Source organism: Sodiomyces alkalinus, assembly GCF_003711515.1.
Source record: "Sodiomyces alkalinus F11 unplaced genomic scaffold SODALscaffold_7, whole genome shotgun sequence".
Classification (NCBI taxonomy): Eukaryota; Fungi; Ascomycota; class Sordariomycetes; order Glomerellales; family Plectosphaerellaceae; genus Sodiomyces; species Sodiomyces alkalinus.
Genome location: NW_021167085.1, coordinates 958,267 through 975,651, shown reverse-complemented (window position 1 = coordinate 975,651; position 17,385 = coordinate 958,267). Strand labels below are relative to the sequence as shown.

The following is a 17,385-nucleotide window of genomic DNA, read 5'->3' as shown; positions in this document are numbered from 1 at the left end:
GAATACATATCGAGTCTTCAAAGAATAGACATAGCAAATATCGAACCCGCGACGCCGGCGCCTTCGACTCGTCGAGGCTGCAGATGGCTTTGCTGCATGTGAAAGCCGCCTTGACAATCCCCAGGCCATTAGATGGAGTCCGTCGTCTTTGATCAGTCCCCTCTCGCCGACTATCTCCGCGGTATGTCTTGGTGGAACAGACCTTTGCACCCATTCAGCTCCCCTGAACTGCCGTCCATCATCCACAGTACCGTAACTAATGTCAGGGAACGTGCAGATGAAGGCGAGGACGACCATGCAGAGTGGGCACAATCGGCCGAGTCCGACCATCATATCTCCCCTCCATCTAGCCCCGGGTTTGCACCTACAGGCCGGCCGTTGGTGAAAACCCGATTCCGTTCTAAAATCCCCGCATCTCTGACTCTCGAGGTCCCAAAGAGGTCGTCAGTCGATACCTGGAGGAAAAGTTGCTCGGTGCGTACCCAGCTCTATTTCTACGACCGCTACACTTGAGGCTGACATCCTCTCCGTTTTTCCCCGATCCCAGACGGCCGTAGCATCCAGGATAGACCGTGCGGACAATACCAAGTTCCTCGAGCAGTTTCGCTACACCATCGTCGCATCCCAGCTCCTAAGCGGCTACTCGATAAGCGGCCAGAAGCATACACCAGCGCGCCGGCTTACACACGCGACCAATGGCTATGATGACGCTATCGGATTCCTCGATACGACAGGCGCGATTGGTGCCGTCGTGGCGGCTCTTGCGATCGCTCTCACGATCAACTGGCTACTGAGTGGGGGGCCTCTGAACAAGAGACGGCTTGCCCTCGTGCTCTTCTTTGGCGTCATCGCAGTGGGCGTCGCCCGGGTGTTCATGCGGCGGCAGTGGCTGCGATATCGTCGACACCAAGCACTGTCCGAGATCGCCTCCTTGGTCTCCAACTCCCAGGAATTCGACGATGCCACCTCAGCGGCTATATCTCTTATTCAGGAAGTAGAGCTGGTTTCCCGTGGCTACAGGATGTGAGCTAGAATATCTCTCTCCGTTTCCTTCCTGGCTGTTTGGACTGTCTTCGGTCCTTGATATCTTGACGCAGTGCTAACAATGGGCTCAGAAGCGCGCCACTCCCACCCATCAGCCGTATCGAGAACCGTACGCAGACACGGAGATGTGTGCGCCTACGAAAGGCTCTGAGATTATGTTTCTCGGAAGCTCTACAGAACTATAACCAAACCTTCGCCGTCGTGAAGGGCTTTTCCGAGCAGCTTAATCTGGAGAAGTACTACGATGTTTACGACATCAGTGACTTGGACATCTCCGACGTCATGCAGGGACTGGCAGAGACTGACCCGGAAGATACCGAGTCGTTGAGGTCGCTGAAGATCGCGGCAGCCAGGTTCCATACGATTCGCAAGATGTTTCTTTGTGCGCTACTTGCACTCGACGCGAGCGGTGACAGCAACGATCTTCTGAGGTGGACGACGGCCGTCGAAGCCATCCGAACGCTCAACTCCATCACATCCTTAAACTACGAAAGGCTCAGGTCGATACTGAGCGAAGAAGAATGTTAGTCCCACTTCCACGTGTCATATGATATAACGATCCTTTCTTATCCAAGCTAACGTAACCCCGAAGCCTTCCCTGTTCCGCCAACTCCTAAAATGCCCCTGACTCCCGGACGCGAGCGATGGAGAGGGCAACTACACAAGCTAAATTCTCTATCCACGGGCATTCGTGGATTGCAAGCGAAGCTTCATCTTCTGCGGGAGGAATCGGACAGGACCCTCAACGAATCGGATGACATCTCCGAGCTCGGGTCGAATCTCATGGCCCAGTACGAGTCGATCGGCGTCGACCTCAAGGCCTTGATGCAGGCTTGGGAGGAGGGCAAGGCAGCCTTAGCCATGGGTATTGATCGAAATGAGAAGCGTCTCTCCTCGATGAGCACTCTGCTCTCCCCCGCCAGCTCTCTCAGTGGTCCCACGGCCATCGAGCATGGCGGTGGGGCTGGCGGCGCGTTGGAGGCCCTTAAAGCACTGACTGGGGATTCGGCTGCTAGCATTGACGGAAGCAGTAATGCAGACAGCGACGAGGTCTTCGAGGCCGTGGCCATGCCGAGACCACGAAGCCTCCTCACTCGAGAAGAACGAATCGCTAAGATGAAGGAAGACCGGGAAAAGAGAGAGACAGCTAGGGAGAGTGCCGAGGCGACAAGGGGCATGCTCCGCGAACTTGAGACGGTTATTAGTCTCAGGCCTCGAAAAGCTACCAGACCCAGGACCAACACGACACCAACTCGGTCGGCAGGGGCACGTATCACGTCCTTGTGACGGACTCCCAAACTGACCCGAAGATTTCTACAAGTCATGACGACAAACAGTTTAACTTAGACAAGCGCAGTTATCGGCAATTCCTTCTTTATGAATCGGCGTTTTTTGGTGGGGGGAAGGAAACTGATTTATTTTCTTTTCGTTTTATCCCGGCTGGACCTTTGCTCCCTCCTAATCCCCCATCCCTTCACTTGTCGATTTTCCTTTTACACATTGTATATCTCTTGCTCCAGTTACTGCTGGGCTGCTCGTCTCTCGTTTTCAACATCTCATATAGACATGGCTTGGTTTCAAGACGCGGCCACATGGGCGGAGGCGCGTCCGGCGTCGTTTGTGGGATCACGATGCTCTCTGTATATATTATTTATTACTTGGCGCTGGGATTCCGAGGCTGAAAACCACCTCTTTCCATATGTCACAGTCAACCTGGGGGATGGAGTAGTTGATTTTTCAATACCCCGTATTCGGATTAGACATACATGATAATTCCCTTGCGGTGTGTGTTCGCAGAAGTTGCACACAGCAGGCAGCCGTACAGACAATCACTTCGCACGGAGTACAAACACGGAGACCTCATGCTGATGATGTAATCAGAGGGCCACAGACGCGTCTGCCCCGAAACCCATTAAACCCCGGCCACACAGAATGCGCGTTGACCGCGCGCGTCGTCGATTACACGAACCTTTTCGAAGTTGGTTTCCCTAACGAATTATTCCCCCTCCTCCCTTTCCACATCTTCAACCCTCTTGATACAGCATCCTCCACAGAACACCGTCACTTCCAAACTTCTGCCTTTCTACTTGGCCTGTCATACCATTCACTTCATTTCATCAAGTCTCTTTAGCGCTTTTTCTTCTTCTGTTACCTTGATCTGAGCCTGCTCCTCAATTTCTCCTCCATTATACCCGGCAGCCAGTTGCCAATACGACACGATCCTTTTGACGATCTACCCCGCCACTTTTTCTACTTAACACCGTCACCGTCGCGAAAATGTTAGAAGCGCGGCTCGAGCAGGCTAACATCCTGAAGAAGGTATGTTTTGGTCCTCTATCTATCCGCCATGCCGAGCGGGATTTCCGCCGCCCCTCCACGAAAAAGACAACGCTAACATCAGTCTTTTCTCGTCATAGGTCGTGGATGCTATCAAGGACCTCGTTCAGGACTGCAATTTTGACTGCAATGACTCGGGCGTTGCCCTGCAGGCCATGGACAACTCCCACGTTGCCCTCGTATCCATGATGCTCAAGGCCGAGGCCTTCTCCCCGTACCGCTGCGACCGCAACATCGCTCTCGGCGTCAACCTGACCTCCCTTACCAAGGTGCTACGCGCGGCCCAGAACGAGGACGTACTCACCATGAAGGCTGAGGATGCCCCGGACAGCCTGAACCTCGTGTTCGAGAGCAGCGACAACGACCGTATCAGCGAGTATGACCTCAAGCTCATGGACATCGACCAGGAGCACTTGGGCATCCCCGAGACGGAATACGCCGCTACCATTGCCATGCCTGCTGCCGAGTTCAAGCGCATCTGCACTGATTTGGCTGCCATGAGCGAGTCAGGTAAGGAGAAGCGGCTCTGGAAGAAAGAGGCACGGAAGACTGACGTTTTTCTGCCTATGCAGTGACCATCGACGCGAGCAAGGATGGTATTAAATTTTCATGCAACGGCGACATCGGCAACGGCGCCGTGACCCTGCGGTCGCACTCGAACGTGGAAAAGCCCGAGAACAATGTCGACATTGAGCTGACAGAGCCCGTTGCTCTCACCTTCTCCCTCAAATATCTCGTCAACTTCTGCAAGGCGTCCGCGCTCTCCAACCAGGTCAAGATCTGCCTCTCGAACGAGGTACCGCTCCTGGTTGAGTACAACCTCTCTGGAAGCAGCTACCTGCGCTTCTACCTGGCTCCCAAGGCAAGCTATCTTTTCTTATACGAGGTGAAGAGAATCAGGCTAACAGTTGTATGTTTTGCAGATTGGTGACGAGGAATAAACGGTCTCCTTTAGCAGACATGGTGGTGGGGACTGAAAGGACTTGCGACTGGCCGGCGTTGATGGAGAACTAAGGGTATTGAACCCGGGTTTGCGTACTCAGGTTCAAGGTTCGTATTTTTTTTTTCGGGACGATACAGGAGAGAGGCACCGTGGCCCGCGGAAGTGCAGGAGGCGGGGGTTATAAAACGACGGGATCTGATGGCATTAGATGATAATGAAGACAAAATGTTTCGCCGATTCTCTTTTTTCTTGAGCACCTGTACTTTTGTCTGGGGCAAATAACCCTTCTGTCTATGTGCATTGAACAACCAGATCAATATATATCGACCCTGAACCCACAAACGATCGATGATGCAAATGAAGCCCAAGGTAGATCTGCCTCATCGAGGACGTTGTTGTCTTGATGGAGCCCAAAGTTGTGAAAACGGTGTGCTAATAAAGTAATACGCATCAACTACCCAACGTATAATTATCGGTGTCGGAGCGAAGGCTTCAGGACCCAAGGTTGGGGTTCATCCACAGAAGAAGTCATCGCCAGTCTCCGCCGGACAACAGAGGAGATATTCTGCCCGGTCCGCAGCTTGCGCTTCCCGCGGGGCGCGGTCCATATGTTGACCAATCGACGGGTGCAACCAAGTCAACAACGAAGAAATGTGAAGTGATTCCGTGCGACTTGGAATTTGCCAAGTTGTCAGTTGATAAATTCGGGCGGAACGGGATGGTTTGTTGGAATCCGATCAACGGCTTTCAAAAAGCCACCCATGAATCCCTCTTCACCGACTTCACCGAAGTACTTTGGTACTCGTCATCGGTGGACAGCTAATCACATGATTCCGCAGAGAAGGATTCCAGATAACTACTGTTTTTGGTTTAGCGCGGGGCGCTCAGCGAATGGCGGGGTGTTACTGTCCCGGGACATCCAATCGGTATTAATTTGAAACTGCGTATCTGATGCGAGTACTTTATAGGTTCCAAGTTACAATTCGAATCGGATGGACATTTCACCTCAAGTCTGCTGTTTGTTTTCCTTTCAAGGATAAACTTCAGATGAGAGGATATTGTTCATCTAATTTTACTTGCAGGTCACTCCGTATCTCACCTCTATCTTACGGCCATTAGTTATCACATCTCCCTTAACCCTTGACTCACATGTCGTGACCATCTTATCAGTCAAAGTATTCTACCTTAGGGAGTCACGACATTTATCAGGGACGACACGGAAATTCTCTGTCATACACACAAAGTACCAGGAGCTAGCTGCAACACCAGCACCGTGCAGTTCCAAGATGTCCTCCGAGTTTCCTGTTCCAGAGACACGGGTATTGGCCATAGCAAGCCATGTAAGCCTGACCAGAAAACATGCAACCCTCAAAGCGCCCCTGACACTTACATGCTAACTCGGTCCAAGGTGGTCTCCGGGTGAGTGCCATGATTACTCCTCTCACTGCCAAAATTGATGGACGAAGTACCTAATGGCGTCTACGGCGAAAGAAATGTCGGAAACAAAATTGCCGTCTTCACCCTTCAGTCCCTCGGATGTGATGTGGCGGCACTAAACACCGTCCAATTTAGTATGTGAACAGCCACCGTACCCATCTCCCCGTTTTCTGCCCATAGTCCTGAAGGACAAATGATTGACAGTTCCGCGTGGTCAGGTAATCACACTGGCTACCATCAGTGGACGGGAAGCAAGGTATCGGCCGAGGAAATCTCGTCGCTCTATGATGGTCTGAAGCAGTCGTACCTCGACGACTTCGACATGATGCTCTCCGGATACATTCCCGGCGCCGAAGCTGTTTCAGCAGTGGGACGGATTGGCGAGGACCTGCGCGAGAAGTCTTTAGCCGGATCCTCCTCGCCAGGAGGTTTCTTCTGGGTATTGGATCCTGTCATGGGCGACAACGGCCGGCTTTACGTTGCCGAGGAAGTCGTGCCAGCATACCAGGCCCTGATAGAGCATGCCGATCTAATATTGCCTAACCAATTTGAGGCAGAGTACGTCTGGATTCTTTCCTTTTTTTCTTTCTTTTTTTCTCTTTGCTTTCTCCCCCTTTTCCCGAGATAGAGATGGAAGAAATGCATTAAGGCTCCCATACTGATGGAGAGAGGCAGGGTTCTGTCGGGTGTCAAAATCGTCGACATGGACACCTTGAAGGAAGCAATCGAGATGCTTCACCGGCGGTACCGTATTCCCCACGTCATCATCACCTCTGTCAGCCTACCTACTTCCGATCTGCCCCCTCAGCATCTCTCCGTCGTGGGTTCCACCATGACGTCGGATTTCCGCCCCCGCCTATTCAAGATTGTGTTCCCGGCGATCGACTGCTACTTCAGCGGCACGGGCGACATGTTCGCCGCGCTCATGACGGCGCGCATGCGTCAGGCCATCTGGGAGGAGCCCTCCGACCTGCGCACGCGGCGGTCGTGGCTTAGCGGCGACGAGGCCGACGTGCTGTCGCTACCCCTTGTCCGGGCGGTCGAGAGGGTGCTGGGCAGCATGCATGAGGTCCTCACCAAGACGGCGGAGGCGATGGCGGTGGCCGTGGAAAAGACCAAGGCAACAACGGCGGCGGCGTTGGTGGACGGTGGGGAGGAGAGCAAGAAGAAGGCGCATTTGCTGACGAGCAAGAATGCGGAGCTGCGGCTGGTGAGGAACGTGGCCAGCTTGCGGAATCCCGAGGTGGTGTTCAAGGCCAAGGCAATATAATGTTGGGTCGTGTTGAGCCGGGGGCTCGAGCATAGATAGACAGCGTGCATGAAGCTGGTTACTTGGGGGGAAAAAAGGAGAGACACTTATAGAACGGGACTTGGAAGTCAAAGACCATATAGAAAAGAGGAGCCTAGTTATGCAATAGGTATTCATGTCTCATTCCACCATCTAGTTGGGACCAGTTTTCCATAGTCCAGGTCTATTGAGTTCCACTACAGATTCGCTGCCCAGGCCTCGGAAAGGCAACTGTTCTTCATGTCGGGTGTCCATCGTGATATTGTGATATTGTGTCAGTTCGGGGTCATGGCTCATGCTGCCGGCTTGTCAAGTGACACGCCCGTGCTACCAAACCCGCCGGCTCCACGCACGCTCTCCTCCAGCTCGGCGACTTCAACAACCTCCGGGGTGTAGATGCGCTCGATGACGAGCTGAGCGACACGGTCACCCTCGGCGACGGAGAAATCGGTGTCCGAATGGTTGAAGAGCAGGACCTTGACTTGGCCGCGGTAGTCAGCATCGATAACGCCGGCGCCCGTGTCAATGAAGTGTTTGGCAGCAAGACCAGAACGAGGGGCGATGCGGCCATCTTATAAATATGTTTTCGACCACATGTCAGCGTATACACTTAGTTGAAAAAGTACTTTAGGCAAAAGGGGGAGGGAAACGAACAGGTTCCGGCCGGGACGGAGATGGCAATATCCGTGTCAACAAGGGCCTTGCCGCGGGCCGGGATGGTGGTCTCCTTGGCGGCGTAGAGGTCGTAACCGGCGGCGAAGGCGGAGCCACGGGTGGGCAGGCGAGCCTTATCAGAGAGCTTCTTGACGAGGAGGGGTGGGGCTTGTTCTGAGGTTGCCATCTTGGGATGTTCGTCTGTAGTGGTCTTCACACGTTTGGCGGGAGGAGAGGTCGGTGGGGAGGTGACGGATTCGGCAGTGGTCATGTCGGCCTTCGCGGTGCAGTGGTGTCACGGACCAGAAGAAATCGGGAGCAGGGGGAGAGTGAAGTGTATCGGGTATGAGATGGGAAAAGTGCAGGAAGGGATGATATTCATCTGCAAGATTGGCATGGCAGTCCTGCTCAGTGCAAGACGCGACCCCGACGCGTATCTAATGTAAGGGTGAAGCCAAGTCGACCAATGGCGGGCATTGAGCTTGAGTGGTTTTAATTAACGCTCTTATTGGTGGGATTTGTGATATTGTCCCCACGGCTGTCGGGTACGTATTTCGGACAAAGCATCGTCGCATCTACCTACTCGGTACTTCACTTTTACTGTTTCGTCTCTTCAAGTTGCAAACCTAAAAGATAATATTAGGGAGACTTGGTACTCATATTCACATTGGACGTTTTACTACCTACCTTACCTTAGGTAGGCAATGGTCCTCACACTGAGATGAAAATCCGGACAACTGCATCAGGAGCGGGCCTGCGCTCATATCTACCTTGGGCAAAAACCTTAGCTTCTATTCGTAGTTACCTCTCAATCTTGGTCGCATTCAACATTGAATTCTTGCTACCTACGAAACTTCGTAGTTGCCTTGGTGGAAGAAGACATTTGTCAACGTGGTTTGTTCCTATTCTTCGGGTTAAGTATTGTGAAAGAAATACATTTCCTTAATCATCCAGTTCCTTGCCAAAATCGATCAGCTTGATCCGCGTTGCATCCCTAGGATGGAACTGTGCAACTTTGGACCGAACCAAAAACCGTGCGGCTGCCGTCTCCTTTGGTAACCGGACGTATGCAGCGGAGCTATCGCCTCCCGACTCAACCAATCTGTTGAGCAGCTCCTCTGTCAATTCACGCAGTTCTTGTCCGGCGGCCGCAGTCTCGTCCGCAGGATGGCCCCGGGGCCCGGGCTCAACTACAGCGGGGCCCCAGACCTCCTCGAGCCGCCGCTGCCTCAACCCGCCTTCGTCTTCGCCCCTTGCTTTCTTGGCCTTCTTCGGACGCCCATGGCTCGTGAACCCGGCGGCGAGGTCGTCCGAGTCGATGTCCATCATATCACCCACAACAGGGCCACCGAGAACCTCCGCCGCGAGCTGCGCCGCCAGATGGTCGTCAATGAACTTGTTGAGACCCTTAAAAAGCATGATTCTTTCCCGGTCGTAGTGCTTCTTCTTCTCCTTCAGCTCGTTGACTCTCTCCCGAGCTACCTGTTCTGGCTCCATTTCCATCTGGACGTTGAGGTTGTCCTTCAGCCGCTGGATACGGTTCTCCAAGCTGGTTGTAAGTAGCTGCTGTTCTTTCAGACTGGTTGCCTCAGCTTCGAGCTGCCTCTTGATTTTGTCGATGGAAGTCGTCTGGGTTCCAAGGTACGTCCTAGTCTCGACGATGGTCTGGTGTGTCTTGCGTAGAGCCAACAGCGCTGGTAGTACAGAGGTGGCAGAAGGCATAAAGGGCGCCTCCTGAGACACGCTTTCAAAGGCCGCCTTCATCACCTCGAACGGAGCTCGCTTGGATGTGGAGAACTCCGGGCTGCAAGGCTTTGCTTCGCGTTGCAACTGAGGAGGGAATCAGCACGAGAAACGACCGTCTGAAACCGAAAGAGAGGGTAATCTCACAGTCGCAAGCTCCTGTTTGTACTCCTCGATTTTATCTTGTAGCTCTTTCAAGCTTTGCTCCATGCTGAGAGCATGTCTGGCTGCTGTCGCGTCTCGACCAGTGAGTGTCCTCTCCATGTTTGTTTCTCCTGAACAAACACGAAATGGACCGCAACCTTGAGAGCGGGGGAGCTTCGTATCAGATGTCACTGGAGCGGCGGGTCAGATAAATGGCGCCCCATATTGTTTGTAGGAAGTTCTATTGACCAAAATATAAACCAATGGCCTTAGTGTGGCTATCTACGGAACCGGCGACGCGTTTTGGGGAGTCGGAAACACGACCACATGTCCCTGACGCTTTATTTATGGACACATGTGAAAGAGGGTATGCGCGAGTGCGTGTGACCTACATGCTACTATTTCGTATAAAAGTCGAGAAGTCGAGACGCAGCTAGACAGAGACCAGAGGGGCCCTTTGAGCAGGACGGTGCAAGAAAAACCAATACCGGTCGCTGTTGGTTGCCTTGAAGCTCGTTTTGCGAATGGATACCTTTGTATACGGGAAGGGAATTATTATCATATTCTATCACGTGAGCCACGGTATAGTGCTCTCCTATTAGTTAGAGGTGCCCTACTATCCTCGCTTAGAAGGAGGTAGATATATTTAGGACACGTATACCCGCCCCCTTTTTCCTTCTCTTTTATAGATAATATAATTATATATTTCCTGAATTAACGCTCCCTATAGGCACGCTCCCGTTAATTTAATAGTTATAAGCCCGGGTAGTAGTAGTAACCAGTAACTTCCTACTAATCTATTATCTATATTTAATTTTATATACTTCTATAGTATTACGGAGCCCTCCTACACTCTCTCTCCTAATAATAAGCTCTTATTCGCTAAACTCTTACTCGACACTATATCGAATAAGCTTAAGATCACGGCTAAAGCGCTCGGTATCCTACGCCTTAAATCCACGCGGTAATAGGCCGATTAGATCTTCTATATCCAGTTATATACGTAAGGGATAGAGGTCAAAGTATTACTCGATCCTAGCTAAAAGGATTAGCCAGATAACCGTCCTAAGTATATTATATCTAAATCCCTGGATTAACTACGCGAATAGTATTCCTAAGGCGAGGGCGATAATACTATTATACCCTTAACGCAGGAGCTTATACGCCTCGCCGAAATCAAGAACTAATAGACTATAGCCTAGAATCAAAAGCTCGGTCGCCTTATTAAGGCGCTCGATAAGGCTAATTAACTACTTAAAACCACTGTAAAGACCTCTACTTATTAATAAGCTATTAAAAAGGCTATTAAAAAATATCCCGGCTATGAAAAGGAAAAATAAAATCGACACTTTACGTTACGCTATATAATAAAAGAACTTAAAACTAGCTTCGCTTTAAGCAGTATTTATATAAAGGAAGAGGTAAGATAAGTATACGAAAAGTATCTATAAGATGCTTATCGAGCTAATACTAAAGTATCTATATAGTATACGGAGTAAAATACCCTTATTAGACGCGCACGTTAGTAAAAAGTAGCCGAGATTAAAGGACCTACTACTATTCGGAACTTCCTTATAGTAGTTAGATAGAAGTCTACGCCTATTTAGATAGAAACTAAGCTTTAGGAGCTAGTAATAAAAAAGGTCCGCGGCGACGAGATTTCCGATCTTCTAATATACGGCCGCGAGTTTAACGCTATTATAAGCGCTTTAACCACGGATAGTATACGCTACGGCGTTTATATAACCCTAGGAGACCGCTTAGATAATAATAAAGGCGGAAAGAAGCCTAAGAAGAAGAGTACTAATTACCCCTATTAACGCGAATATATATAGAAGCCAGAGCACTATAATAAGCTAGAGTACGCTCTAACCGGAAAATATAAGCAGAGATCTAATACCTATATTAACGATAAGTGGTGTAAGGAGATACGGAAGGAAATTAAGCTCCTAAAGTGGAAAAGCTTACGCGAAAAACTATTAAAAAAGGGATAGGAAAGCTCGGAGAGCGGTAATAGTAAGGGAGATAGGTATCCTGGGAAGGTTATTATAACTATCCTAGATCCCGCCCTTATCTACACTATAGAAGAGGTCCCTAGGATTTATACTGCGCTCCGACTAAGTCCTTACCCGCTCTTATAGAGCACTCTTCTTAATAATTACGGCGTAACTCACCTTATTAACTTAATCGACCTGCTTATTCTAGGTTCCTTTATTCCTATAAAAGGATCTATTGAATCCGGTATAACCGACTTTCCGATTATTAGTAAAGGTAAACGGCTTCTTAAGGGAATCCTTAATAAACCTTTAGGTGCTCCGAAAGCTAACTTAGAGCTTAACGATATAGTCGTCGTGGAGGGATTTCACACGAATATTATATCGGAAGCTCTATTGCATAAGGTTAGGATCTAGTATTCGGGATATAACTACTCGTTACGCTTTAGAATAGCGGAGAAAAGCATAGTCTTATTAAAGCTGCTTTAACGCTTTAATATAACTATCCTTTAGTATAAGCTAATTTTATCTTCTTCTTCTTATTCGTTATTCTAACCGATACTATATAGTATTATTCCGATTAATTACGACTATTAATATATACTAGTTATAGCAGTTAATCGACTAATAAGAGCTTACCGATATTACCGACCTACCCGTGACCCTCCGTGTCTATAAGTTAACGAAAAATAGTTATAGTATTTAAGAGCAGGCTATCTTAGACTAAGCGCTCTACGAGTATTAGTTCGTAACGCCAGGAATATATTAATTAAGGGAACTAAGCGGATAGACTATAAAACATGCTCCCGAACCTAGGCACGTTAAGTTATATCTCGACACACGTTAAAATACCGCTCCCTATAACCGTTTTAGCGTGTTTATTAGGATCTTGAAGAGCTACTTAAGAGCTATAACGGTATACGATATCTTCTTATAATAAAGGATAAATATAGCGGCTAGATCTACGTGCTACCTTTAGCTTCCAAAAATAGCGTTACGGTCTATAACGCGCTTTAAGCGTTTGAACGATAGGTTAACCGGCAGTTTACTTTATATATTTATAAGATACGTAGTGATAATAAGCCCTTGATCGTTAACCTAGCAGAGAATTTAATAACCTAGCTATAGGCGAGCAGTTAAGGGATCGAGATAGAAATAGCACTGCTATATACCTATAAACCGAATAGAGGCAGCGAAAGAGCCGGTTAACTAATTATTATAAAGTCTAACGCTATACTTAACGGAGCAGAAATTCCACTAGATAAATAGCCAGAGAGCATTAAATTAGTAGCGTTATTATATAATATAAGTCCTTTATAAAGACACGAATAGAAATCCCTAGTGGAAATCCTCGACTTATAGTTTAAAATGAATACGCTGATTCTAATAAGAGAGTATATAGCCGATCTATACCCTAATTAGAGTAGTATTTATACCTATAGCTACCGCGCCTATCTAATAGCGAGGGATAAGAAGGTTAGGAGGAATAGAAAACTATATAAGGTTTAACTAAGGGGATATATTAGGTATCTTATAGGTTACGTTACCTATAATATTTACCGAGTATAGATTCTACAGCTTTAGAAGGTTATTATAACGCGTAATATACAGTTTAACGAGCAGCTATTTTATAAACTATAGCTCGAAGAAGCAGAATAGATCCCGGAGCCTAAGGCGAGGAACTAGCTTATAACTTACGAAATATAAGAAGATAAAGATAATGACTTTATCTTATAGGCCTACCCTCCGTGTGGATTAATTAATAGCGCACTTTCTAAAGAATAAGTATAGTCTACGGGTTCGAACTCGGGGGTAGGAGTAGTAAAGGCTAAATTAGACGCTTCGTCGCTACTATTAGATACACCTAGTATACCCGAACCGCCCGCAATAGGACTTTAAACCCTACGCGTAACACCTAATTCTTAAAGCAGGAATCTTTAGGTTATAAGCGTAAAGCCGTAGTCTTCGGAGGAACTCGTAATTAATAATTCTTCCGACTAATAAAATAATAGAGCGGCCACCTGAGAAAACACCGTAACCGACATGCTAGGATTATATATACTAGAGCTTAATATGGACACTTCGATGATTTTAACTATAGAAAGGAGTTATTACGACGGCTTCCGGTCCTCTATAGTATAGCGGACGATAGGGGACTGGCGTCGAGGTTTTAGTTTAAAATAAGAAGAGGATATTAACTAAAGAGCAGTAACTATCGTTCCTAGTGATCTGGTCGTAGTTGCGTCGTAAAGACTAGGCGTCTTCTTTATAAGGTAGGTTTAAGCATAGAATAATAGCCTAGGTGAAGACTTAGATTGATCGATGTCTTGTTCTATAGTAGAAGTAAGACCTAGGACACTCTGGTTTATATAGATAAGTGTTAATAGTCCTAGCCACCCTCGTGATGACCGTGTAGTATACGAGGTTACCGTGACTCTGCAGTATTTCCACGGGTTCAGTACTAATTCCTTAGGCTCAGTGCTGATCCTTTTTCTAGAGGCGTAAGCCTACCCTTCGACGTATACTAACGCCTTCCTCGTACCAGCACACGTGCGTTACCACGTAATCCTCCCTGAGTCATCCTTCCTTAACTATACCCTAGTACGCTGCCCGCCCTAGTATATTATATACCAGTGTATCCTTCACGCTGATACATGTTAGGCCCGTTGGCCGCTGGCCGTAACAGGAGTACGCAGGCGACGGTATAGGGACTAGCTACCCCTAATCCGTACTATAGTACTAGCCGTACTATAGCGTCCGGATCTAGACTACCTATCCGACTGACTCCTAAGGTAACCGTCTACTAAAGGAAAAAGAGTATACTAGTAAAGGAAATAACGCGCGCTAGCGTAAGAATCACTAATCGCCGTGCTTAAGGAAAGACTATTCGAATTAATCCACGGATATATTAAGTAGAGCTAGATATACCTTTAACTTATACCTTTTTCTTATCTAATTAATAAGAAGAGCGCTAGGACGGGCTAGAAGGGCTTCTAACCTTTAATTTAATAATCCTCGGAGTAGCCGATACTAAAATGAATACCCGTTCGAATACTAAAAAAGAGGCTATAACGTTACCGAAGCCCTTAATCGACGGCAGGGTTCATCGCGACCACCTAAAGGCTATACTAAGATATTAGCGGGAGCTTACTAATTACCCGATACGTAAACGGTTTAAGAAAGCCGCGTAGAAAGAGGTAAATAAGCTAAGTAAAAAGCGTATATAAAGAGAAATTAAGCGCTTAGAGGCGAAGTTAAAGCCTCTTCCGTTAAAGTGGGTTTTTACCTATAAGTTTAATTAAGACGGATATCTCGAACGATATAAGGCACGCTTATATATTCGAGGGGACCTATAGGAGAGCTTAATAATTAAGGGAACCTATATAGTAATGCTCGCTGCACGATCTTTTCGTATTATTATAGCCCTAGCTACTTAGTTTAATCTAGAGATTAAGTAACTTAATGTCGTTAACGTCTTCGTTAATGCCTAAAGGAGTAAAATAGGAACGCCTGTCTTATATAAACTTCCCGATAGATTTAAGTAGCCCGATAAGTGCTTAGAGCTCGATAAAGCACTATACGGACTACGCGACTCGCCTAGACTATAGTTCTAGACCTTTACGGCTACCCTAATAGACTTAGGGATAGAGGCTAGTAAGGAAGAACCGTGCCTATTCTATACTAAGGCTTAAGACGTATTCGTTATCTTCTTTATAGACGATATTCTTATATTATTTTATAGAGATAATGCTATAAACGGCCTTAGAATTATCGAAAGGATTAAAATAAGATTCAAGGTGTTAGAAAAGGGGGAAGCCGATTAGTTTTTAGGTATTAAGATTACTCGAGATCGCCCTTAACGTAAGGGTTTTCTCTCCTACGACTTATATATCGAAAAGATTATAGCTAGGTTTAAATTAGACGCTCTAAACACCTACCTAATAATCCTTATTCCGGTTATAGAATACCGGAAAAGAGAAGACGAAGCGACCGCTTAAGAGATTAAATCTTATTAAGAAAAGGTCGGATTAGTGCTTTATATAGTAGTTATAATACGTCCTAACGTGGTATTCGCCGCCTCTATCCTCTCCCGCTTTCTTAGAAACCCCTCTCCCGAGCACTATAAGGCAGTAGACTAAGCTATCTGCTATTTATTTATAATAAGAGACCTCTTAATTTAGTACGGATCGTGTATTAGTTTATAGGCGATAGTTATTATAAGCGACGCCTGTTTTATAGACGATTTAGATATATAAAGATCTTTATAGGGTTACCTTATTAGCCTATTTAGTAGATTAGTTATATAGAAAGTAATAAGATAAATAACGGTAATAACATCTATAACCGAAATAGAGTTACTCGCTTTAGAGTAAGTGGCGAAGGAAATAATAGGTTTAAAGCGTCTTTTCGTCGAAATACGTTTTAATCCAGAATCTCCTTAGGATATCCACTACGATAACACGTAAACGATACGCCTAATAGTCGATAATAGCTTTAGGATTAAGATTAGGCTTCGCTATATAGATATATAGCGCTTTTAGGTAAGGCAGGAGAATATAAAGGGATTATTTAGAGTCGTATATCTTACTACGAACTTAATACTAGCGGACGGATTAATAAAAGTATTTCCACGATAAAAATTCGAGAACTTCCGAGTATATCTTAATATAATTAGTGTATAGAGGGGGTAAAAAGAAGTAGTTAAAGTCGAAATTCCTGCGCTCTAGGCGCACCGCGCGCCGGCGGTTTAATTAATTCAGTAAAAAGTAGGAGGGTATAGTTATCTTAATACTAAAACACTATACTAAAACCTAAAAGTAAATTCTAAAACACTAACAAAGCATACTAGCTAAGTTACTAAGCTTTATCGGCTTTATCCGGAGTACTAACTTACGTATTAGATACGCTAGCCACCACACTATTTTCTCTAGCCGGAGGAGTAATAATAAAGCCATTTTCCCGTAAAATCTCTATTATAACCCCCGCGAGCTAGGAGGTGGAATTACTGCCTGAGGTAATAGCAGGAAGCTAGTTTAATACTCCCTTAAGTTCTTCTTTACGGAAGAACTTCTTGTTATCCTTATCATCTATTAGTCTAATTATAAACTTCACCGCTTACTTAAGTTTAGCGAAGAACTACGCGAAATTAGTTAGTTAGAGTATATAACTATAGAAATAAAGCGATAAACGCACTTTCTTATCTTCGTTATCCGACTCTTTATTAATTTTTCGGACCACGATATAGTTAAACGGAATTTTAACCAGGGAAATAAAGCCAGAAAAGCTATAAGTATAGGTTAGCGGTCGTAAAGCTTAATAGCGTAAATATCTTTAAGCTAATACGAAATAGAGTATACGATTATAATCGTAAAGCGCCTTAGATAGGGGGTAAAAACTTATAAAGGGTAGTATATATAGTTTTTATCCTTATGCGTTTAGTAGCGGTTAGAGCGGCTAAGAACCGAAATATAGTAATTAAACGAGCGCTATTTACTAGAATAAATGCCCTTTACGTATTCTAGGTAAGGGGGTTTAAAGGGGACCGGAATAAAGGCTTCTTCGGTATCCTTATTACTATAATTATTACTATCCTTAGCAATCTATTAAAGGGTTAGCCGGAACCAGAGTAGACGGATTAAAGATAAACGCGCTAAAACGACTTATGCTAGCACCCTTTTTACCGCTGCCCTTACCCTTATTCTTTTTAACGCCGTTAGTTAAGGCCTTCTTAGCTGTAGCGGCCTGAGTAACCGCGGAAAGAGTAGGAGGAGCCTAAAATAATATTACTAGTTAGCACGCGC

At 46.6% G+C, this 17,385-nt stretch overlaps 5 protein-coding genes across 5 annotated transcripts; 3 read left to right on the top strand and 2 right to left on the bottom strand.

The window, feature by feature from the left end:
* Positions 1–132: 132 nt before the first annotated feature.
* On the top strand, positions 133–2,566 carry SODALDRAFT_401088 (hypothetical protein; the record flags this gene model as incomplete). The annotated part of the gene is made up of 5 exons (XM_028615329.1): positions 133–181; positions 278–474; positions 548–1,023; positions 1,116–1,567; positions 1,637–2,566. The coding sequence occupies 5 exons, from the start codon at positions 133–135 to the stop codon at positions 2,329–2,331; spliced, it is 1,869 nt and encodes a 622-aa protein (XP_028465127.1). The 3' UTR covers positions 2,332–2,566.
* Positions 2,567–3,282: 716 nt separating this feature from the next.
* SODALDRAFT_334409 (proliferating cell nuclear antigen) lies at positions 3,283–4,502 on the top strand. The gene is made up of 4 exons (XM_028612200.1): positions 3,283–3,363; positions 3,462–3,891; positions 3,954–4,243; positions 4,305–4,502. The coding sequence occupies exons 1-4, from the start codon at positions 3,322–3,324 to the stop codon at positions 4,320–4,322; spliced, it is 780 nt and encodes a 259-aa protein (XP_028465126.1). The 5' UTR covers positions 3,283–3,321; the 3' UTR covers positions 4,323–4,502.
* A 1,025-nt stretch (positions 4,503–5,527) lies between these two features.
* On the top strand, positions 5,528–7,345 carry SODALDRAFT_194255 (pyridoxal kinase). Its single transcript, XM_028607153.1, has 5 exons — positions 5,528–5,664; positions 5,733–5,743; positions 5,816–5,895; positions 5,980–6,319; positions 6,437–7,345. Exons 1-5 carry the CDS (start codon positions 5,611–5,613, stop codon positions 7,029–7,031), a joined length of 1,080 nt encoding a protein of 359 aa, XP_028465125.1. The 5' UTR covers positions 5,528–5,610; the 3' UTR covers positions 7,032–7,345.
* SODALDRAFT_297417 (dUTP pyrophosphatase) lies at positions 7,076–7,988 on the bottom strand. Its single transcript, XM_028608820.1, has 2 exons — positions 7,704–7,988; positions 7,076–7,620 (listed from the first exon to the last, which is right to left on the bottom strand). Exons 1-2 carry the CDS (start codon positions 7,972–7,974, stop codon positions 7,343–7,345), a joined length of 549 nt encoding a protein of 182 aa, XP_028465124.1. The 5' UTR covers positions 7,975–7,988; the 3' UTR covers positions 7,076–7,342.
* Positions 7,989–8,569: 581 nt separating this feature from the next.
* On the bottom strand, positions 8,570–10,050 carry SODALDRAFT_334407 (hypothetical protein). Its single transcript, XM_028612199.1, has 3 exons — positions 9,983–10,050; positions 9,594–9,781; positions 8,570–9,533 (listed from the first exon to the last, which is right to left on the bottom strand). The coding sequence occupies exons 2-3, from the start codon at positions 9,708–9,710 to the stop codon at positions 8,646–8,648; spliced, it is 1,005 nt and encodes a 334-aa protein (XP_028465123.1). The 5' UTR covers positions 9,711–9,781; positions 9,983–10,050; the 3' UTR covers positions 8,570–8,645.
* Between the last annotated feature and the right edge of the window lie 7,335 nt (positions 10,051–17,385).

Bases quoted from the DNA above. Each gene is read 5' to 3' on its own strand.
- SODALDRAFT_334409 (XM_028612200.1), top strand. From the start codon at position 3,322: ATGTTAGAAGCGCGGCTCGAGCAGGCTAACATCCTGAAGAAG. The intron at 3,364-3,461 runs GTATGTTTTGGT...TTCTCGTCATAG, and splicing joins AGGCTAACATCCTGAAGAAG to GTCGTGGATGCTATCAAGGA. The intron at 3,892-3,953 runs GTAAGGAGAAGC...CTGCCTATGCAG, and splicing joins GGCTGCCATGAGCGAGTCAG to TGACCATCGACGCGAGCAAG.
- SODALDRAFT_194255 (XM_028607153.1), top strand. From the start codon at position 5,611: ATGTCCTCCGAGTTTCCTGTTCCAGAGACACGGGTATTGGCCATAGCA. The intron at 5,896-5,979 runs GTATGTGAACAG...CCGCGTGGTCAG, and splicing joins ACTAAACACCGTCCAATTTA to GTAATCACACTGGCTACCAT. The intron at 6,320-6,436 runs GTACGTCTGGAT...GGAGAGAGGCAG, and splicing joins CCTAACCAATTTGAGGCAGA to GGTTCTGTCGGGTGTCAAAA.
- SODALDRAFT_297417 (XM_028608820.1), bottom strand. From the start codon at position 7,974: ATGACCACTGCCGAATCCGTCACCTCCCCACCGACCTCTCCTCCCGCC. The intron at 7,621-7,703 runs GTTCGTTTCCCT...CATATTTATAAG, and splicing joins CTCCGTCCCGGCCGGAACCT to ATGGCCGCATCGCCCCTCGT.
- SODALDRAFT_334407 (XM_028612199.1), bottom strand. From the start codon at position 9,710: ATGGAGAGGACACTCACTGGTCGAGACGCGACAGCAGCCAGACATGCT. The intron at 9,534-9,593 runs GTGAGATTACCC...TTCCCTCCTCAG, and splicing joins ACAAACAGGAGCTTGCGACT to TTGCAACGCGAAGCAAAGCC.